This window comes from Anabrus simplex, chromosome 6 (genome assembly GCF_040414725.1).
Source record: "Anabrus simplex isolate iqAnaSimp1 chromosome 6, ASM4041472v1, whole genome shotgun sequence".
In the NCBI taxonomy this organism is placed as follows: domain Eukaryota; kingdom Metazoa; phylum Arthropoda; class Insecta; order Orthoptera; family Tettigoniidae; genus Anabrus; species Anabrus simplex.
The window spans coordinates 284,496,426-284,519,302 of NC_090270.1; the positions used below are offsets into that span (position 1 = coordinate 284,496,426).

Below are 22,877 nucleotides of genomic sequence, written 5' to 3' on the forward strand. Positions count from 1 at the left end.
TTGAGTGGCAGCATAAGAACATCACAACAAACAATGGTCAATATAATATTATTGTTGATGAATGTTATGCGCTTTCGATATTGTAGGCCTTAACATTTAGTTTTCTTCCGACTCTGAAATACCACTCTTATCATAGTCGGTGCGGTAAAACTGAATAAAACACAAAGGTAAGTGTGTATTCTGCCCGAAGACAGGTCCGAACCTCCGCAGAGGTGCGCCTGAGCCGCAGTTTACGTGCTGTAGGGTGGCCAGTTCCCATCCAAATCTTGATCACGTCCAATGTTGCTTAACTTCGGAGATCTCACGAGATCCGGTGTTTCAACATGGCTACGGCCGTTGGCAATAAAACGTAAATGATCGGAAATTGTATTCTCTCTAACTTTTGTTATGCAGTACTTATCGATAGGACCAATAACTTATTGTAGGTATTTAAAAATAAATTTTAGGAGCCTTTCCCTAAACTGCAATTTTATCCAGGGTGAATAGAATTGTATATAGCTTAGACTGTAGTTTCTTATTCCCCCACTCTATGTTCCGATTTTCATTATATTCTGTTAACCCATTTTCTCCTGTGGTGCGGCGTTGATATGGACTTAGCAACAAAAATACAAATTCATGAATGTCTCTGTTATCATAGCCGATACGGTAAACATGCATGAGACATAAGTGATCGGAAATTTAATTCTATATAACTTGAGTTATGTAATATTTATCGATGAGACCACTAATAATATAAATATTTGATAATTAATTTTCAGGCCTTCCCCTAAACTAGCATTTCACTCGTTTAGTAATATGCACCTTGATAAGTTCAAACAGCTCATCCAATGAAGCAAATGACATTCTATAATATTAAGAAAACATTTCCGGATACCTCCTGTGTTCGCAAAACGTTAAATGAAATTGTTCAGTGGTGAGCCGTTTCGATAATGCAGAGTGAGTCCACTAACGTCTTTTCTTACCAGGTTTCTTTTTCAATATTGCTAATAATTGTAGTTGAACAGCTCCGACAACAAAACCTATTTGTACGACGTCCATCATTATAGTATGGCAGGTTTAGCGCTGGTGGAGAATGGCTGCGCGTCTCGCTGGCATTTTTGGCGCTGTTTACAGGCGTCAGTTCAACCGCTCGTGTAGAATAGGCTAAAAGTTTGTGCGATCAGGCGGGCGAACAGCGGCGTTTTACCTGCTCGTGGAGAATCAGCCTAACGTTCCCCTGCTCGAAGAACATGAAGCCAGGCGGTTCCTCTATCAGCACTGTGCTGAGCTGGTGTGTCCCTTATCTACTACAGCATTTGCTTGCCCTTCAGCCTAACTAACCAAAACTGTCTCAGTACATTTTAAAAAATCTGCTTATATTAGTAATCGTCTTCCATTCCTTCATCAAATAACACATAACTCTATCATCATTTCCTTCCTGGGCATACAAGGACAACTCACACTCGTTCAGGAATTTCAAATATAATTTCTATGACTAAATCTATATGTTAAAAAAGTGTAATTCTACTTACGAAGTTAGTCAGGTTTTATGGGCAGATACTGATAGTCTGGAAAAGTACTGGAAGTTCGAAAATGTGCCGCTTGGTAACATTACCTAAACTTGAAACAGATGTCCGATTTCTTCAAGGGGAGACGTGCAAGAAGTCTTCAAAACTATGGACAAATGTTTTTGTCGAAATTGCCAGCTTATTATGTCGGGAATGTAGTCCTGGAAGGATTTAATTGAAATTCCTAACACAAATGCGTCAGGTGTCACGCTCCCTTTTTCATGCATTGCTTTTTTCAATTTCGCTGAAAATTATGTCTGCTTAGTTAGACAGTTGACGGTATCACACCTAGGAGTAATGAAGAAGGCTGTGAAGCTATTCCCGGTTGGCCAAGCATGGCGATAACCGCGGAAAGTTTGTTTAGGTTTGATGGATACAGTGAGAGGTTGCGCATTTTGAAATTCAAGTATCACTTCCTGAACTTCCTTTTTCCATGACAAATTTACCTTTTCTCTGGGACTGCTGAAGGTATCAGTCTGAAACTTGACACACAGGCAGACTAAACACTGTCACACATTTGCTTGCAAGGGAATTACAAAATATGTAATATTATATATTTCAGAGTTTAATATGTTATGTATTTTTTGTGTACTTTACAAATTGAAAAGTCCATTTGTTTACAAAATCGAAATAGGCATGAAATTAGAACCGTCTGCTGGCATTATATCACGAACTTCTTAAAAATGACTGAAAAATTACAAGGTCCTAAACCTGAGCGTTGCTGAGGAAAAGGTATAACGTTAGGGCCGAAATTGATATTAGAAAAATCTTGTTTTCAATTTTTAAATGTATGTAAATTAATTGATTAATGTTTGTAGCTAAGAGCAATGTATTTTAAATCAGTGCTCAAGGTTTCATCACTCTAACCCTAATAGTGCCCAAGTTACAGAGAATGGATATTCATGCACGTCTTGTACGTCTCTCCCCTTAACGGCTTACGAGTTATTTGAGGTAAATAACTCCGCTGACTAACTCTGTATATTCTCCACAATTTACAACACACAAGTAAATAATAACTCCATTTCTATATTGCCTTACCGGCTATCAGCATTATGGCGTGTACTATCTCCCGGAGTACTGAGATACCGCAACCAGAGTAGGAGATATGGCAAGTAAGAAATGTACTTATACGAACGTATTATATATGGACTAAGTATACTGCCAAGTGTAATAAATTTTGCAGTTTATATGGCCATGAAGTTATAAGATAATGTATTTTGTTTTGAACAATGAGCTGTAAATTGCTCCAGTGCACTTTAGCTATCGGGACATCAGAAATGTTATGACCCGTAAATTACAATAACTCTGCTCTTAATTTGTGACGTAACGGGCGAAATAATAGTATGAATAACACCATATTTATTACCTTTGATAATACATTAATAAAGTAAGTAACATCGTAGTTTTCAAGCTGTCCTGGTGAATGATCACATCGGCTTGTACGCAGTTTTTTTCAGTATGAAAATATCTTAGGGCTGGGCATCATCCGAAAATTTATGTAACGTAACGCGACGTAATGTGTGACGGAGCTGACGTCACATTAGTCATTACAGCAGGCCTTGGTTTAATGAATGACTTAATCATTTTATTAATTTTTCGAAAGAAATATTCAAGATCCTTAGTTTTCCGCAAAGGGAAACATTTATTTTTTTCTTGCTACTCCTTGGATATTAGACTCTTTACTCTGTGATATGCGCAAGTTGGTGTCCTTAGCAGCGGATGGTTTGAAAGTTCCGGATTTGAAGATTGTCCTTAATTTATTATTATTATTATTATTATTATTATTATTATTATTATTATTATTATTATTATTATTATTTTACGATGCTGCAGTCGCTTAAGTGCGGCCAGTATCTAGTATTCGGGAGATAGGTGGTTCGAACCCCACTGTCGGCAGCCCTGAAGATGGTTTTCCGTGGTTTCCCATTTTCACACCAGGCAAATGCTGGGGCTGTACCTTAATTAAGGCCACGGCCGCTTCCTTCCCAGTCCTAGCCCTTTCCTGTCCCATCGTCGCCATAAGACCTATCTGTGTCGGTGCGACGTAAAGCCAATAGCAAAAAAAAAAAATATATTTTACGATAAACGGCTTTACGTCACACCCTCACAGATAGATCTTATGGTGACGGTGGGGCAAGAAAGAACTTTTTTTTTTTTTTTTTTTTGCTAGGGGCTTTACGTCGCACCGACACAGATAGGTCTTATGGCGACGATGGGATGGGAAAGGCCTAGGAGTTGGAAGGAAGCGGCCGTGGCCTTAATTAAGGTACAGCCCTAGCATTTGCCTGTTGTGAAAATGGGAAACCACGGAAAACCATTTTCAGGGCTGCCGATAGTGGGATTCGAACCTACTATCTCCCGGATGCAAGCTCACAGCCGCGCGCCTCTACGCTCACGGCCAACTCGCCCGGTCAAGAAAGAATAGAAGTGGGAAATGGCCGTGGCCTTACATTAAGGTACTGCTTCGGCATTTGCCTGGTGTGAAAATGATAAACCATGGAAAACCATCTTCAGGGCTGCCAACAGTCGAAGTCGAACGCACTATTTCCCAAATGCAAGCTCACAGCTGCGCGCCCCTAACCGCACGGCTAACTCGCTCTGTACATGAATAGTATCCAATACTTGCCTTGTATGAGATGGTCCGATGTGGTGAGTCGTGAACACAACGCAACCGAGGATTTTGACGTGACATTAGATCCGAGATAAATGTGTTCTGAGTGAATTTATTCCATGTGTGAGTTAATATATTCTCCACAGAATACTTCATTAGATAAATCACTTACCTTTCTTGACACTTTATATTCCTCTTGTCAAATCACCACTAAAGAACACAATCCGGTTCACCTCTTACTGTACCTTTACCATTCTATTACTATCCTCAACCACAGTTTCACAATGTCTGCTGCCAGGCTTTCTGCCATAATTAAGACGTGGCTTCTCTTAAGAGATAAGGCAGATGCCGAAAATACTTGATTCATCAAACTAACGGAAGTACAGTATGGATACGTGAGTGATTATAATTAAGTATTAGGGTTAATTTTAGAATGGTAGCATTTCAGATAGTCCGCCTCTGCTCTGTGGTGTAGTGGCTAGTGTGATTAGCTGCCATCCCCGAAGGCCCGGGTTCGATTCCCGGCTCTGCCACGAAATTTGAAAAGTGGTACTCAGTCTCGGGAGGGCAACTGATTAGAGGTGGGTTCGATTCCCACCTCAGCTATCCTGGATGTGGTTTTCCGTGGTTTCCCACTTCTCCTCCAGGCAAATGCCGGGATGGTACCTAACTTAAGGCCACGGCAGCTTCCTTCCCTCTTCCTTGCCTATCCTTTCCAATCTTCCCGTCCCCCACCAAGGCCCCTGTTCAGCAAAGCAGGTGAGGCCGCCTGGGCGAGGCACTAGTCATTCTCCCCAGTTGTATCCCCCGACCTAAAGTCTGAATCTCCAGGACACTGCCCTTGAGGCGGTAGATGTGAGATCCCTCGCTGATTCTAAGTGAAAAACCAACTCTGGAGGGTAAGCAGATTAAGAAAGAAAGAAAGCATTTCCGATTTTTCTTCGTCTTCTTCTGCTTGGTTTCGGCCGTCTGTGGACCATGTTATTTCAACCGTTTGCATTCTTACGCTTTAATATTTTCCTAGTATTCCCGCAATCGGTTTCTGTGAGTCTCCCTTCCATCATCAATCCACTTCCTACCTATTTCCAACTTCGACTTCTCATGGGATCGCTGGTTTTCTCGATCTTTCCTTTGGAGGGAAACACGTTCTTGGATGTCTTCATGTGTAATCTGTATTACATGAAGATCTTTTTCAACTTCGGTGAACCACGGTCCTTTGGTTTTCTTGTTTACAAAGCAGGAAGAGATCAGCTTTTTCAATCTATGCGAGCTCATAGTGTTATGTGGCCGTAAAAATTAATTTCCACATGCAGATCTAGTGCATGTTAATTTTTTAATTGTAATCATTAATAATCATTAATATTCCTGGCCTGGGGACTGGGTATTTGTGATGCCTTAATCTTCCTTTTCTCACACACAACATTCCACACTGCCGCCATTCCAACTGCACGCAGGTTCATACAATATGATGCCAGTAGAGGCAAAAGATCCTCATAGGTCGACGCCCCGAACAAATAGCATTTTAAAAAAATGAACTTCAGGGACTCTGGTCGAATGACTGAACAATAATGGCTAAGCTTCGCGTTGATGGACGCTGATCTTTTGTTGTGCATATTTCTAGTTAGTTGGTATGCCAGTTCTATCTTGTATTTCAGATTATTATTATTATTATTATTATTATTATTATTATTATTATTATTATTATTTTAATTCGTGTAGGACCACTGGAGATCTCTTTAAGTATTTTATATTTTTAGAAGCCCTTTTGGCAGTTTAAAATTGGAACATTCTTTCTCTGGCAGTCTGTCTTCTTGTTTTAAAAGGAAATAAAGCTCGCCAACCACCCTCTCTGGATACTAAGCAGAGGGGCCGACACTTCGAAAAATGAAGGTGTCGGCCAAAGAAAAGACAAGGTCCACGAAGGGCATGGAAATAAAGGGCTCCCTAGGCTTCGTAAACCTAATACCGAGTTGACCAAGAGAGGTCGGATCGGATCGATTAAAGAGAAGAGCCTGGCTCAAGTAAGTGGAAGCAATTCTAGGACTTAGCTAAGTGTTTCGTGGTCATTAACGCATCCTCTCGAGTTGAGAGACCCTGGGGCCCTTCTGTTTGCCTCTTACAACTGGTACGAGGTGTCGTAAACGTTACTCTACCACCCCCACACACAAAGGGATATCTTCTTTCGTCCGAGCATCCTATGCTCTGCTTTAGTTCTTCACGGAATTCCTTGAATTGTTGATTAGCAATCTCTATTACTCGATCTGAGATTTATTTATTTACTGTTTTCCCACTAGAATCAACCCCGCCGAAGCCTTTTCTGTCCTCCTTTTCTGAAACTTTAGGGTTATTGCCCAGTATTCTGGAGATCTAATTTGTCAATCGCTTTTCAATTATTCTGAACGGATATCCATAGAACTTCAGCTATCTTCATTTCCATCTTGAATCCATAAGTTGTACGTTTCCTTGATATAATTCCTCCTAAAATCCTGTGAAGGATCTTTCTCTCAAACTTCTGGGTTTCTCTTAACTACCTTCCCACTCACTCGGGGACATTCACTCGAATAAAGCAATTCCGTTTTAATTACTGTTGTAATATCTGAGCTTAACTTGTCTTGACATGACGTTTCTCTTGATCAGGCTGTATGTTCTGTTCTCGTAAGACAGTGTCCATCTTCCGTTGCCTCGCCAGGAGTCATTGGCTTCCTTTTACTTGTTTTCATCAGGACAATCCCACCGAAATACCTGAAGCTATCGACTCTATCAGTCCTTGCGTACTGGAGGGCAGTTTTAACGAGCAAGTTGGCCGTGCGGTTAGGGGAGTGCAGCTGTGAGCTTGCATTTGGGAGATATTGGGTTCGAACCACACCGTCGACAGCCCTGAAAATGGTTTTCCGTGGTTTCCCATTTTTACGTGAGACAAATGCTGGGGCTGTACCTTAATTAAGGCCAGGGCCGCTTTGTTCCCACTTCTGGCCCTTTCCTATCCTATCGTCGCCATAAGACCTATCTGTGTCGGTGCGACGAACAGCAACTTGTAAAAAAAAATTATATATATATCAGTTTCTATGTTCTCGTGCAATTTGTTTTCTGTAATGAAATCTAGAGAGTGACTTTTTCAGCTTATTTCGTTAGTAGATTTATCTGTTCAACATCTGTGTCTGCGCTCCTAAATAAGATCCCTAGGTCATTAATGAAAGCAAAACAATCTTGACATCGTTCTTTGATCCTCCGACATGAACTTGGTTCAATGAACCTTTCACGGCATGTTCTCTTTCCCATTTACGGATAACCTTCCCCAACACGCACCTGAGCAAAACCGCTGACAGTCCATCCCCCTGTCTGACTCCAAAATTCCTTGGGAAATTCTCCAATGAATTTAACTTTTGAGCGAGTACATGTTAGGGTCGGTTTGATGATTTCGGTTGTTTTGACGTACTTGTAAACCTAACAAAGGAACAGAACAAAGAGTTGGCCATCTCATAAAATCACCACTACAGCACACAATCCAGAACAAAGAGTTGGCCATCTCATGAAATCACCACTAGAGCACACAATCCAGAACAAAGAGTTGGCCATCTCATAAAATCACCACTAGAGCACACAATCCAGAACAAAGAGTTGGCCATCTCATAAAATCACCACTACAGCACACAATCCAGAACAAAGAGTTGGCCATCTCATAAAATTACCACTACAGCACACAATCCAGAACAAAGAGTTGGCCATCTCATAAAATCACCACTACAGCACACAATCCAGAACAAAGAGTTGGCCATCTCATAAAATCACCACTAGAGAACACAATCCAGAACAAAGAGTTGGCCATCTCATAAAATCACCACTAGAGCACACAATCCAGAACAAAGAGTTGGCCATCTCATAAAATCACCACTAGAGCACACAGTCCTCTCACTATACCTTTACCACCGTATTAATATCCACAACCACACTCTCCCAATCTCTGCTACCAGGTTATGGAACTTACTCTCTGCCATAATTAGGGCGTGACTTCTATTAAGAAATAATGCCGAAAGTACTTACTCGATTCAACAAACTAACCGAAGTATGAATACATGAGTGAATTGTTATGAAAATGCTGCTAACTTTGGGCTGGTAAGACTTTGGAGTAAGGAGACGAGATGCTCGACTATGTGGTATGTTTCGAGCTGTCAGTTGGCGTGGAATGACATTAGTAGACGAATAAGCTTGAGCAGAGCTTTTAAAAGCTGGAAAGGTCAACATATGAAGACAAAATTGCAATTCAAGAGGGAAAATTGGTGCAAATATTCATTTATAAGTCGAGAAGTAAGGGATTGGAATACTGTACATTAGCGAGGGAAAGGTTTAAACATTTTCCAAGTTCTTTGAAAACGTTCCAGAAAAAGCTAGGTAAACAACAGGCAGGTAATCTGTCACCTGGCAATAGCCCTAAATGCAGATGATTGATTGATAGATAGATAGATAGATAGATAGATAGATAGATAGATTGATTGATTGATTGATTGATTGATTGATTGATTGATTGATTGATTGGTGTGTTATTGTTTATTCTTAGATTATAATTAGGTATTAGGGTTAGTTTTAGAGGAATCAGTTGGATTCCCGCATCATCATATATAATAAACTAATTATAATCATAACTAGGAGAAGAAGAAGAAGAAGAAGAAGAAGAAGAAGAAGAAGAAGAAGAAGAAGAAGAATGGCGTGTGGGCTGCGGAGAGGCCTGGTACAGGTCTTCCGAGTGGACACTGTCTAAGGATGAGGCCCTACTAAGATGAATTCTACATTAATAATGAAGACAGCACAAGCGCTCGGGCCAGCCCAGAATCGACCCCGAGACCTCTTGGACTAAAGACTAGTATGCTAACCATTTAGCAATAGACCCGGACACTTGAGATAATGACTTATAACTACAGGACCCGTGTTGGCCTTTACCATTCATTCGCACAAACCTTTTAGCTCTTCTTTCCATTCATTGCTGTGCGCCTGCCCTTTGGTTCTATTTCAACATTTAAGTTTATCAACAATTTTGCCCGGGATAGAGGAGTATATATCTGCTTGGTTGCGTGGTCAGCGAAGAGTTATTATACGGCTATGTACGTAGTGGGGTGTACTAAAGTATAACAAATTCAGAGAGTCCTGGATTCGATTCCCAGGCTGGTCGGGGATTTTAAGCGCGGTAGGTTAATTTCTCTAACTCGGCGACAGGATGTTTCGTTTTGTCTCCACGCATTCCTCTTAATATACACACAGAATACCAAGGAAACACGGAAGACTGACCAAAAAGGCTGCGCAGTTCGAACCGTGTAGCTGTAAGGTGATATTCGAGAGATCATGAATTCCAATTCCCCTGTCGGCAACAGTGAATATGATTTTTGATGGTTTCCCATTTTCATACCAGGAAAGCAGTAGCAAGAAGAAAATGAAATGGGCAATGGTAAATACATTCTTCCCCATCAGAGTGGAATTTCATCCAATGCAACACAAACAAATGAAAATAAATTCCTTCCAGAGCTCAACTGAACAAAGGGATCACAAATTCAACACAAATTACGTACATTCCACTACGTTAAGATTACAACAAGGTATGTTCAAACTGAGTGGCGTCTTTAAAAGTGGGAAAGATAAAAATATGAAGGTAATGTTGGAATTCAAGAGGAAAAAAGTGGGGCAAATATTCATTTATAAGAAGGAGATTTAGGGATTAGAATAACTTACCAAGGGAGATGTTCAATAAATTCCCAATGTCATTAAAATCATTTAAGAAAAGGCTAGGAAAACAACAGAAATGGAATCTGCCACCTGGGCGACTGCCCTAAATGCAGTTCAGTATTGATTGATTGATTGAACGTCCACGAAAGTACAGACAGAGACGTGTTCGTTCGTAAAACTGCTCTTGGCATGTCATAGAACCCGTTCAGACTTACGTACAGTAAACAAAGCACTTTCTTGTGGGATTCAACTGTGCTTATGGGGTGTACAAACGAATATCAAGCACCGCTGCTCAACAGAACGAACTCTTAAAATGTACACATGATGAATAAGTAAATCCAAACAGGGAAATTTACAATATTTTAATTGGTGTTACAGGTATTCTGCCGTGCAATTTTCTTCCACACGCCACACGAAGATAGATTTTTCTTAATTCCGGCAATTTTGAATCATTGTTGTAGGCGAACATGACACATCCGAAAGCTGTACAGGCTCATAGGAAGACAGGACATTAGGCCCATGCATCATCATAACTCTGGAGAAAAAGAAATCGGAAAAAGTTGTATATACCATTTTAGTCTTATTTTTACCACTATATTACGCCCGCAAAATTGTACAGTGACTTACGAATCACCCTTTATTTCCTCGTTATTCCAGCACCGTACAGAAGTCCCACCGGGTTGAGTGGCTCAGACCGTTGAGGTGCTGGCCTCCTGATCCCAACTTGGCAGGTTCGATCCCGTCTCACTCCAGCGGTATTTGAAGGTGCTCAGATATATTAGCCTCGTGCCGATAGATTTACTATCACGTAAAAGAACTAAATTCCGGCACTTCGGCATCTCCAGAAACCGTAGAAGTAGTCAGTGCAACGTAAATCCATTATTATTATTATTATTATTATTATTATTATTATTATTATTATTATTATTATTATTATTATTATTATTATTATTATTATTATTATTATTATTATTATTATTATTATAGAAGTTCCATTCCATAAGATCCATTTTCTGCAAATCCGGAAGGAATTTCTGGGCACGAATTTAAAAATTGTCAAACCATATAATGAGTCCTCCCTCTGCTAATGTGAAATCCTCGATCTTGAAGGACTTTCTTCATTGCTGCAAATTTTCTCCACATTCTTTTTATTCTCATATTCCATTGTTCAATAACATTTTGAGTATTGCTAACAATTTTGTAAATGAAAATTTAAGTTAATAAAACAAAGTGAAAATTTCAACTGAGAGAGAGAGATGCATTTATTTCTGTTTCCTTCATTTGGAGGCTGCCAAAAAGACAAAGCTTACATAAAAATGTTATTGAAATTATGTCTATAAGTGATATACTACAGGATTTATTGAACCTTACAGGCCTTCGCCCAATACAGTGTTCAAATCCATAATAGCCTAAGCAAGTACAGAATGTATAAACTCCCCTGCTTAAGAACAATGACAAAATAACAATTCGATTAGTATTTGGCAACAAATGGCCCACGGTCAACTCACTTCCGGAGAGCCGTTAACCCTGTGAATAAATCTAATCTACAGTTATTAGTAATGAACGAGCTATGACAAGTATAGTGGGCCTCCACGCAGTGATCACCGCGCGTAGGAATCTGGTGATTACCAGATGTACGGTGATTGCCAGGAATCACGAGGCTACTCACGAGACTACTACTACTACTACTACTACTACTAATAATAATAATAATAATAATAATAGCTCCTACCAGTAGTGCTAACTGCTGAGTGGAATCTGGTGCTGACTAGAATACTAAGAAATGTTATGTAACATGTAAAGGTAAAGCTAAACTAAAGCGAACGGCTACTGCAAGCGACACCTGGCATTGACCCACATTTTCCTTGCCTGAGTTGGCTAGTCTGGTATTACGATACCACTCCTAGCGAACCCTGACAACATCACACTTTCCGCTGAGTGCACTGACTTTTCTGCTGTCTCAGGACCGTCCTCGTTACCATTTAAATTCCTTTCCACTTGTGTGTTTACATACTCATTTCTTGCTTCACCACCACTTGCTGATCTAATTTTTCTTTCACATAGTTTCTTCACGGCACTTAGGAATAAATTCAGATTTTGCTTGATGTTCTATTCATTGGAGATCCACGCAATCATTTTTAGTTTACCACCAATTCTACACATTTCTTTTTGTTCATCACTTAGGAACTTTCTCCTTAGCTTCTCTGTCTCTACACACACTCTTACTAAGTGTAAGTCATCCGACCTATTCCCTCATAGAATGCGCAGTGTATTGTCTTTCCTCCCGTTCCATCCCTTATTCTTGTGTAACCCCAAGAGCTATCAAGTTAAGCCCTTCTCCACCTCTTATCTCCGAATCTTATGCTAATATTGGAGACCTGGACTACTTCATAAAAAAACTCAGAGAAGCTATTTTCCTACATTCTTCAAAATGTATTTGCATTTGTATATCCTTTATTCTAGCTATCAGCGCTCTCTGACTTCTGCTTCCTTTACCTTTCCATGTCTCAAACCACATCTAACCCATTCCTAAATTTTTCAAGATCGATTTTTGCCAGCCAACTCTCTATATACATATATTTTTCTTGCTGTTTAAATGTCTCATGTACCACTCTCCCACCTTCCCCCCGTTTAAGTCTCATCCAGTAGTTCAACACTCTTCTGATGCACTCTACTTCTATATATTCTCCGCATAATAGCAACGCCCGCATGTTCGCTGTACACTGAGGTAGACCCATTATAACCTTGCTAAATTTATAAATAATTTTGTTTAATGCATCCTTTCTTGATCGAGTCCCCATAATTCATTCCCATATAATGTTCTGCTTAACACTAATGTCCTTAGTAATAATATCAGAATCTTATAATCTATCCCCGGGAATTTTGCCACTAAAATTTTGACCGTAGATAGTGCTGCGACACCTCACCATTTTGCCCTCTTAATATGGTCTTCCCACCCTCTTCTTCTACTTAACAACACTCCAAAGTACTCTATTTTATATTCTTCTATTCTTTCCCCCTGCAGTATCCAGTTCCTCTCCTTATTTCTCCTCCTTTTCTTTTGAATAGTTATCACCTTCGACTTACTACTGTTGATTTTGATGCCCACTTCCCCGCGAACTCCGACAACTCCTTCAAACTTTTTTTGTAGACAGCCTCCTGTTAAGGCCATAAGAATGACGTCATCTGCGAATATCATTCCTGGGATCTCTAGCTTCTGTACTACCGGTACTGGCCATTTTGTTCCCCCGTGCCCTTTCAAGATATTATTTATAAATAACAGAAATAACAGCGGCGAAAGCTTACATCCTTGTTTCAGCCCGATCTTACACTCTATAGGCTTACCTATTACATCTTTTTCTCTCTTGATACAACAATATACCTTTTGGTAATTCGCTTCGATCGCCCGTATCATCTTCCTAGAGACTCTCAACCTGCCTAATTTCTCAAACAGTGCCTCCCTACTGACATATCAAATGCTTTTTCGGAATCTATGGCAGTGCACACAGCCTTTTTCCCTACTTAAGTATCTGTCTATTATCGTCTTCACCGTCATGATATTGTTCGTAGTCCTTCCGTTTCGAAAACCCACCAGTAGTATTGATATTATTGAATGTTCTTCTGCCCAGGTGGTTAACCTATTTGCCGAAATCCCTGAATAAATCTTACTCAGTGAGTCAAGTAGCGTTATCCCTCGGTAGTTGCGGGACAAGTTTTCGTTTCCTACCTTTTTGTATATTGGGCAGATGATCCCGCCTTCCCACTCTTAGCGTACTTTACCACAATTGAATATCCTGTTAAACAATGTTGTTATTCCCTCCCTTATCTGTCTGTTGTAACCTGACAAGCCCCGGTCAGATATTATTATTATTATTATTGTCATTATTATTATTATTATTATTATTATTATTTATTCATGTGTATATTTCATTTATGTGTGTATTTAGCCGTCGCGGCTTAGCAACTCTTTTTGGAACTCTCGTTATTATGGATACTCTCTATATTTTATTTGGGACTAGTGTGTTTCGATCACTCAGTTTATCTCCCGGTTGTGTACGCGACGAGTCTCCGAGCGGGGGTTTACGTGTTGACGGAGCTGAGGTGGAAAATTCCAGGAACTGGGCTATTTTAAGATGCTGTTGTGTTGGCTTGGGCTAGTGTGGTGCAAGCACGCGTCGAGAGTTGGAAGTTGCAGCTTGCAGTGTGCAGATGTGATACTGGTGGTAATCGAAGAGGTGTTTTGTACGAGTTGTGGGAAGATGTCCCATGCCATGTTGGGAGTTCGAGATCTGCTGTTGAAGGAACCAGGAAGAAAGATGCTGGAGTGTAACAACATTCTATGGTTATGAATGTTAGCCATATATAATTCTACGGAGAGTCTACGTAAGGTAACGTGTTGGGCCTTTTCAAACTATACCAACGCCATCAGCAAAGTGGAGTCCATTCTTGAAAAATGAGTCATGACTGCGTGTGAATATTTTGCGTTGCGGAATAAACTGAGTACCAGTTATTGAGAGAGAGTTATTTCATAAATTAAGACATTTATTGTTTATATCAATATTCTCTTTATTTTGTTATATATGTTCAAGGGTGTATCACGACGAGCTCTGCTCGGATTTCTAGGTAAATACAGGTTTAATTGACTAAGTATATTGTATGAGATTAATATATATTCTGTTTAATTTCTATGGGTGGGGGAAATTACCAGATGGACTCCTTTTCCAATATTAATTTTTTAGGTATCAAGTGATTCAGATCTCCTTGTCACAAGGCAACGACCCTGAAGATGAGTTTCAACAGCCGGCAAAGTTTAAGAATTATTTATTTGTATATTTATGGCTCCCAAATTCCATTAGTCATTATTATTTATATTTATATTTAATAGAGAGATTTCAATGTCGCTAGCAACGTGGGGCAAGACTGATCTGAGTCACAATAGGGTATGCACACAGAAATGGTATAGTTGCTCTCAGATTTCATGATATGTACAGTTGTTGTGGAGATTTCTTGTTCGCTGTGGAGTGTATAATATGTCTTGTGGAAATTTTGCGTATGTGGGAAACGCAAGGTGATGAGTTGGACGAGAGAAAATATTAATCTGTTAAAATTAAGAAATAGGAGTGTGGAAAGGAAAGTGCATATTAATTGTAGTACAGGGGGAGCAAACTATACCGTTGACATGATTAATTCAGAGAGTGAAGCCACAATGGGCGATAATAATTTAAATGTTGTGTTAGATTCGATGGTAACCGGGGACAATGCTTCATCATCTCTATCAGAGCAGAGTAGCGATAATAGTGACCAGCAGCTAGACCAATTAGTTCATATTTTGAGTGAATTTACTAATAAACTTGAAAGTAAACTTAGAGAGCAGAATGATGAGTTAACACAGAAACTTGAAAGTAAACTTGAGGATAATAATCAGAAAATGGAAATTAATGTTGCTAAAATTGAAAAACAAGTTCAGGAAATTAGTGATAGGATGGATAATCAAGTAAAGAGGTTAAGTGAGAAAGTCGATTCAGGTATTATGGAGATGAGGAAGGAATTAAACTATCAATGTGTAGAAATTAATGGTAAATTGTCTGAGCATGATAGGCAAATTGAAGAAATTAGGGGTATATCTGAATCAAATAAAAGTGAATTTAACCGAGTAATTTGTAACGTTGCTAATAATCTTGAAGCTAAACTTGTTGAAAATAATTCTAAATGTCAGGATAAAATTTTAGATAACTTTAACAGTATTCACAATGTGATAAGTAAACAAGGTGTAATTGAACATCAGGTCAGAGAGAACGCTAGTCATATTGATGTATGGAAGGCAGATGTATTACAGAGGGTTGACGAAAAGATTCAATCAGTCAGGTCCTCAGGTGATGTTCAGAGTTCTAGCATACAAAGGCATATTATTAAGGAAATTGAGCTGCCTAAGTTTAATGGTAAGCAGTTTAACCCTCTGGAATTTCTCAAGGTAGTGGAGAAACGTTTTACTAGGAGCTTGGAAGAAGGTGTGTTAGAGTGGGACTTGGTAGATGATATGTTAGCAAGTGCGTTTACGGGTGAAGCTAGGAGTTGGTATGATGTTTATAGAGGTCATATTAAGGGTTTAAGGGGATTCAGGGAGTTGTTTATGGATAAGTTTTGGGATGAGGAGATTCAGGGTAGGGAAAGAGATGGGATTATGGCTGGGAAGTATAAGGGTAATGAGGGTATTTCTCGTACGGAGTATTTTCTTGTGCACGTGGCTATTAGTCAGAACTTAGAAGAGAGTTTGCCAGACCAGGATATTGTTAGGAGGATGGCTAGACATTTTAATGAAGATATTCAGTTGGCCATGTGCATCCAGCAGGTTAAGACCATTAAGGGAATGGAAGGGCTGTTGCAACGTTTCGATTCTTTGGGTAGACAAGTCCGTCAGACTTTGGCTACTTGCGATGTGTGTCAGAAGTGTAAACACCCAAATAGGTATATGCACGGGCCGAGGCAGGCTGTGATAACCGAGGATATAGGTGAGTTACTGTGTGTGGACATCTATGGACCGTTGGTTAAGTCTAGGTATGGCTACCGATATATATTTGTAATACTTGACTCGTTCTCTAAATTTGTTAAATTATACCCACTTCGGAAGGCTTCTGCTAGAGGATGTGCCAATGCAGTGAGTAAGTATTGCGAGGAATTCGGTAACTCTAGGAGGATCCTATCCGATCACGGCTCACAGTTCACTTCGTACATCTGGAAGAAGACTCTACAGGACAGAGGTATTCAGGTAACATATTCGTCTATAAGGTTTCCTTGTGGAAACATGTCTGAGAGAGTCATGAGGGAACTTGGACGGATGTTTAGGACCTATGTAAGTCATAATCATAGCTCTTGGTATGAACATTTAAGTAGGATGGAAAATTGGCTCAATGTCACAAGACATGAGAGTACTGGTCTTACATCCATTGAGGTGCACTTTGGGAGAAAGCCTGATTTTGAGTTGGCCAAGATATTGAGGTTGGAGAGCGTGGAGGAGGTTCCTCAGGATCTATTTGTACAGCTTGCTAGGGAGAAGCTGGTTAAGTCTGGTCAGAAACGTGCGAGGATAGTTCAGAATAGGTGCTCTGATAGTTTAGAGGTAGGAGATGAAGTATTGTTGCGAGTGCCTCACCCATCTAACGCTGAGGATAAGACCATGTCTAAGTTTTTTCAATTGTTTAAGGGTCCTTTTATTGTTGCGAGAAGGATAGGGAGGTGTGCATATTCCTTAATTGATGCTAATAGGAAATGTATTGGAACTTATAATGTGTTCAATTTGAGGAGATACCATCGGGATCCCTAATGTTGTATATTGTATATTTGATGGGTAGTTTGAGGAGCTGTCCTTGGGCCATCAGCCACCTGATTTGTGTTGTTTTGCCAACATTTGCATCTGTTGGAAAACAAAGGGGGAGTATTGTAACCTGACAAACCCCGGTCAGATATTATTATTATTATTGTCATTATTATTATTATTATTATTATTATTATTATTATTATTATTATTATTATTATTATTATTATTATTATTATTATTATTATTATTTATTCATGTGTATATTTCATTTATGTGTGTATTTAGCCGTCGCGGCTTAGTAACTCTTTTTGGAACTCTCGTTATTATGGATACTCTCTATATTTTATTTGGGACTAGTGTGTTTCGATCACTCAGTTTATCTCCCGGTTGTGTACGCGACGAGTCTCCGAGCGGGGGTTTACGTGTTGACGGAGCTGAGGTGGAAAATTCCAGGAACTGGGCTATTTTAAGATGCTGTTGTGTTGGCTTGGGCTAGTGTGGTGCAAGCACGCGTCGAGAGTTGGAAGTTGCAGCTTGCAGTGTGCAGATGTGATACTGGTGGTAATCGGAGAGGTGTTTTGTACGAGTTGTGGGAAGATGTCCCATGCCATGTTGGGAGTTCGAGATCTGCTGTTGAAGGAACCAGGGAGAAAGATGCTGGAGTGTAACAACATTCTATGGTTATGAATGTTAGCCATATATAATTCTACGGAGAGTCTACGTAAGGTAACGTGTTGGGCCTTTTCAAACTATACCAACACTATCAGCAAAGTGGAGTCCATTCTTGAAAAATGAGTCATGACTGCGTGTGAATATTTTGCGTTGCGGAATAAACTGAGTACCAGTTATTGAGAGAGAGAGTTATTTCATAAATTAAGACATTTATTATTTATATCAATATTCTCTTTATTTTGTTATATATGTTCAAGGGTGTATCACGACGAGATCTGCTCTGATTTCTAGGTAAATACAGGTTTAATTGACTAAGTATATTGTATGAGATTAATATATATTCTGTTTAATTTCTATGGGTGGGGGAAATTACCAGATGGACTCCTTTTCCAATATTAATTTTTTAGGTATCAAGTGATTCAGATCTCCTTGTCACAAGGCAACGACCCTGAAGATGAGTTTCAACAGCCGGCAAAGTTTAAGAATTATTTATTTGTATATTTATGGCTCCCAAATTCCATTAGTCATTATTATTTATATTTATATTTAATAGAGAGATTTCACTGTATTTACCAATTTCTTTCCATACCAAGTTATTTATGCCGTTCATTCCCCCCGCCGATTTACTCTTTAGTTTGTTTAAAACATCCTGGACTTCCTCTATGGTAATATCTTTGTTGAGTTCATATATACTGACCTCTAGTTTCGCACACCTTGTCCCCTCTCCCGATTTCCAACAGTCCTTTTCTCCTAATAAACCACTGCAGTATATCACCCATTCGTCATAATCAATCCTAGCTTGGACCACCATATTCCCTCCTTTATTAATTTTATTTATTCTTTCCCATATACTCTCTCCCCCTCATTTAACCTGCATTCTTTATTAATTAACTCCACTTGTTCTATTGACCATGCCTTTATCCTCTCAGTGATTTTACGTGTATACTCCTTTCTTAATCTACAGAAAGTTTCTCTTTCATCCTTACCTTCACTTAATGTATATTTTTTCAAGGCCTTCATTATTTTGCACCTCAATACCTCACATTCCTTATTGTACCATCCACTCCCTCTACAGTTACTTCTATTTTGTTCTTGCTTTGACCTTGACATCCTCCTGATAGGGTATTCAATTAGGTCCAAGGCTCTGTCAATATTATTTTCCTCTAGGGCTACTTCCCAACCGCAGCTGATTAATTCTATCTCATTCTTCATAAGGCTCTCAAGTCTGTTTGTGAATTCTCCGCCCATCTGTATTTATTATATCTCTTACCCTGCTCTCCTACCCAAATTTTGACTCCCTCCCTTTCTTCCTCTCCACTTCTTTCAAGCCACACCCCTACCGGCGCGTGGTGTGATTCGGTCCAATCTTCGATCTCCACCCTTACTATTTTTTCTAGCATATCTTCCGTACACATCACTCAATCGCACTTACCCCTTGTGCCGTAATGTATGTCAATTTCCCTCCTCGGTCCCCCTCCCAAAAACCATTCAGAATACAGAATTTCCTGCCCCACAAAAATCCAGGAGCCTTCCTCCATAGCTATTTAATTCCTTAACCTTACTGTTCCTTTCTACTCGTCTGACTGTCTCCTCTTCCTTGCTTATCATTGGGCTTTGTTCCCCTATTCTAGCATTCCAGTCACCAAATAAAATCACTTCGTCCTCTTCGGACTTCCCCATTATAATACTGGTTTCTAAAAGTAGCTCATCGAAGAACTTATCGTTAGCATATGAAGATCCCCTGGGGTGAGAGTACGCATATGCTATACATACCTTTATTTCTCTACCCTTTTCTCTCCTAAGTTCAATATGAACCATACAACTTCTTCCAATTCACCCTCAACTTCTTCTACTAATTCTTCGATCTCTTCTTTGATCAGTACCACTATTCCCGCTGTTGATCGCCCTTTATTACTTTTTTCTTTATTGATTTGCATTCGGCAATACACCCGCTCCAGGTTATCTCTTTTCCTATTGATAACCAAGTCTCCAGTAAAGCAATGATATCGAAAATTTCAACCACCTTGATCATCTCAGTATTACTAATTTTACTTAGTAAACCTTGAATATTTACAAATCCTATCTTCAGGTCTAGTTATAACTTAATCTATCTACCTTCACCATTACCTTCTTTATTTTTACTCCTTGTCACCGTCGTCCTCTCCTTTTCTATCTCCATAATTTAAAGATATCTGGCGACCTTTCTATCTTTTTTATCTGTACCCTTGCACTTCTTCCCCCACAAATCTTTAAACTTCTACTTCTCCCCCTTCATCATATTGTCTTTACGCTCGCTATCATCCCTCGATTCACTTCCTTCTTTATTATACCCATCTCTCCTGAGCTCTTCAATAGGCTTTTCTTGGTCCTCACTATCTCCAACTCCTGTTCCCTTTGCCTTACCCTCATACTATCTCTCTCACTTGCCTCTACGTTAGTTTCCATTCTTACCTCTATCCTTTGCTCCTCTTGAACAGCAGTCTGCCTTCCACCTTCCTTTGAACCCAGGTTCTCTTCTTGAGCTCTTCTTCCATGGTTTTCAAATCTGCTACGGTCCAAAATCTCTTCCATTTTCCGTTGGAAACAACCAGCCACTGCCCACTTAGATGCGCATTCAACTCCTGCGATCTTGCTCTCCCCTGACGTTTCTTTAGTATCCTCAGATTCTCGCTACCTCCTCTTCCCAAGTCTATCCTAATCCAGATTTTTCCTTGAAGGTTGCTGGAGTTTCTTAATATTATCTCCGACTTTAGGGTAGATATCAGTTGTACTTTTATTGGCCTATTGCCCTTCGCTCTACCTACGCTTTCCACGTCGTCGATATCCGCCTGACTAAAATCTATCTTCATCTTATTTTGTATGACTTTATATATAGTCTGTATCTTCATTTCTGCCACTTCTGAACATTTCTTCATCCTCGACCATAGGCCACAGTCTCTTTCTTCAATCCGACCACCTCCTTTTCTGATTCTCTCTCTTAGAACTGCAAATTCTTCCCCGTAATTTTTCACCTTAGCTGTTGTATTATCTGATTTTTCCTGTAGCCATTTCTTCATATCCTCGCACTCCTTCGATTGCTCCTGCAACATATTTTTAATTTGCACAACCTGGCCAACTTCTTATATCACCTCTTTTACCACCTTCCCAATTAATTCCATTTCTTCACAGCCCATGTTTCCACTGGAAATCGGCCCGTGGTTCAATTCCACACCCCAGATACATAGCAATACTAAAATGACCGCTGCTGTCAACATCAACTCCACCTTAGTTTCCATTTCCATCATGTTTCCTCCACTTTTCATTTCTTCTTTCCTCTTTCTCCCCTGCCATCTTCCTGTAACTGCCCTGTATTGTTGAACACCAATCACTTTCCCAACACTCTTCACTTCACTCTTGCACTCCCCTTCAGCACGCTCCTCCCAGCGCGTCTGCACTTGTCGCTTGCTCAGGCTAGATTGAAGTAATTGGTCTACCATATTGATGATGATGATGATGCTTGTTTAAAGTGGCCTAATATCTAAGGTCATCGGCCCGGTATACCATATTACAGCCTACCTATTACCTAATAAAAATAGTATCAATCAATAATTTGAAACCTGTGTGGAACTCCTTACGGCCACAGATATAGCTAAGAGTATAAATTATGCCTTGCTATTGAAATACTTTTAAGGGCTGCCAATCCAATGTCCTTAATAAATTGGTATCCAAATTAAATTTCTAAAAAAATTGTGAAATGTAACTCCAATGACTGTACCTAGTACAGCCTACCATATCTGTTTCCTTCAACCTGTATCTCTAACAGATTACATAATGTATTCTCTTTAAAGAGTTTCACGCGTAAATTTCCTTTGGCTTGGTCCACATTTGTCCCTGTATTAGAAGGGCATTGTAACATCAAGACAGGGTGGATGTACGCTTTTTTAGCGTGTATCGTTTACTGTTCATTCCTTTTTTGCAGCAGGTCTTTCGTCACGTCGACTCAGACGGTGGGAGAGGACTGGGCTAGAAATGAGAAGGAAGTAATTAAAAAGAATATATTGTGTAATCTGTTAGAGATACAGGTTAAGGGGAACAGATATGGTAGGCTGTACTAGGTACAGTCATTAGAGTTACATTTCACAGCTTTTGTAAGAAATTTAATTGGAAGTTAGAAAAAGGGAAACAACGAAAAATTATCTACAGGGCTGCCACAGTGAGTTTTAAGCTCACGAATGCAAACCAAGAGCTCCATGGGGCGAAGTGCACAGTCAATTCTTTCGGTATTTCCATTTTTGTATGTTCACAGTTCACAGTAACCCTTCACCTATGCACTTCTACGGAAATATTAAGACTCATACTGTAGGTGATAAATAGCCAGAACAAATGTATCGTGAAGAGTGAAATGAGCTGCAACTTATCAAGGATAAATGAGCAATTAAATGGGACATAAGTCTTCAGTAACGTCATAAACTAAAAGGAATGTCAGAAAAATTAATGATTCATGCAATACTAATTCATGTAGCGGTTATACTATTTTGCCTTTATCTGCAGTTTGGAATTTTAACTATAATATTAAAACTGCTACAGTTGGTGAAGCGTATATATTTACTGACATTGATTAAACAGAGTAAACTTGTAGGAATGTCCACCTGCTTATATTCGTGCTAAATAACAAAATAATTTGCTTTGAACCGGGGCTGAATGTTCTCGTGACACATTTGCGTACACATTTCAGAAAATATCTCACTGATTCGGACTGTAGATGATCATAAAAATTAATACAATATATGTACACTGACTGACAGAGCAAATGCAACACCAAGAAGGAGTGGTTCTAAAGGGATGAAAGTTGGGGAAAAAACAGAGACGGCACGGACGAATAATTGATGTTTATTTCAAACCGATATGCAGGTTACACAATGCGCACGGCATCGACTCAGTAGGATGTAGGACCACCGCGAGCGGCGATGCACGCAGAAACACGTCGAGGTACAGAGTCAATAAGAGTGCGGATGGTGTCCTGAGGGATGGTTCTCCATTC

At 39.6% G+C, this 22,877-nt stretch overlaps 1 protein-coding gene across 1 annotated transcript in view; it reads right to left on the reverse strand.

Moving 5' to 3' along the window:
* The window catches only part of LOC136875750 (serpin B3), a 162,092-nt gene extending 159,448 nt beyond the window's left edge, over nucleotides 1–2,644 (reverse strand). The window contains exon 1 of the mRNA XM_067149324.2: nucleotides 2,586–2,644. Coding sequence (XP_067005425.2) covers nucleotides 2,586–2,598 — 13 coding nt within the window. The 5' untranslated portion in view covers nucleotides 2,599–2,644. The remainder of the gene's footprint in view (nucleotides 1–2,585) is intronic.
* Nucleotides 2,645–22,877: the final 20,233 nt, after the last annotated feature.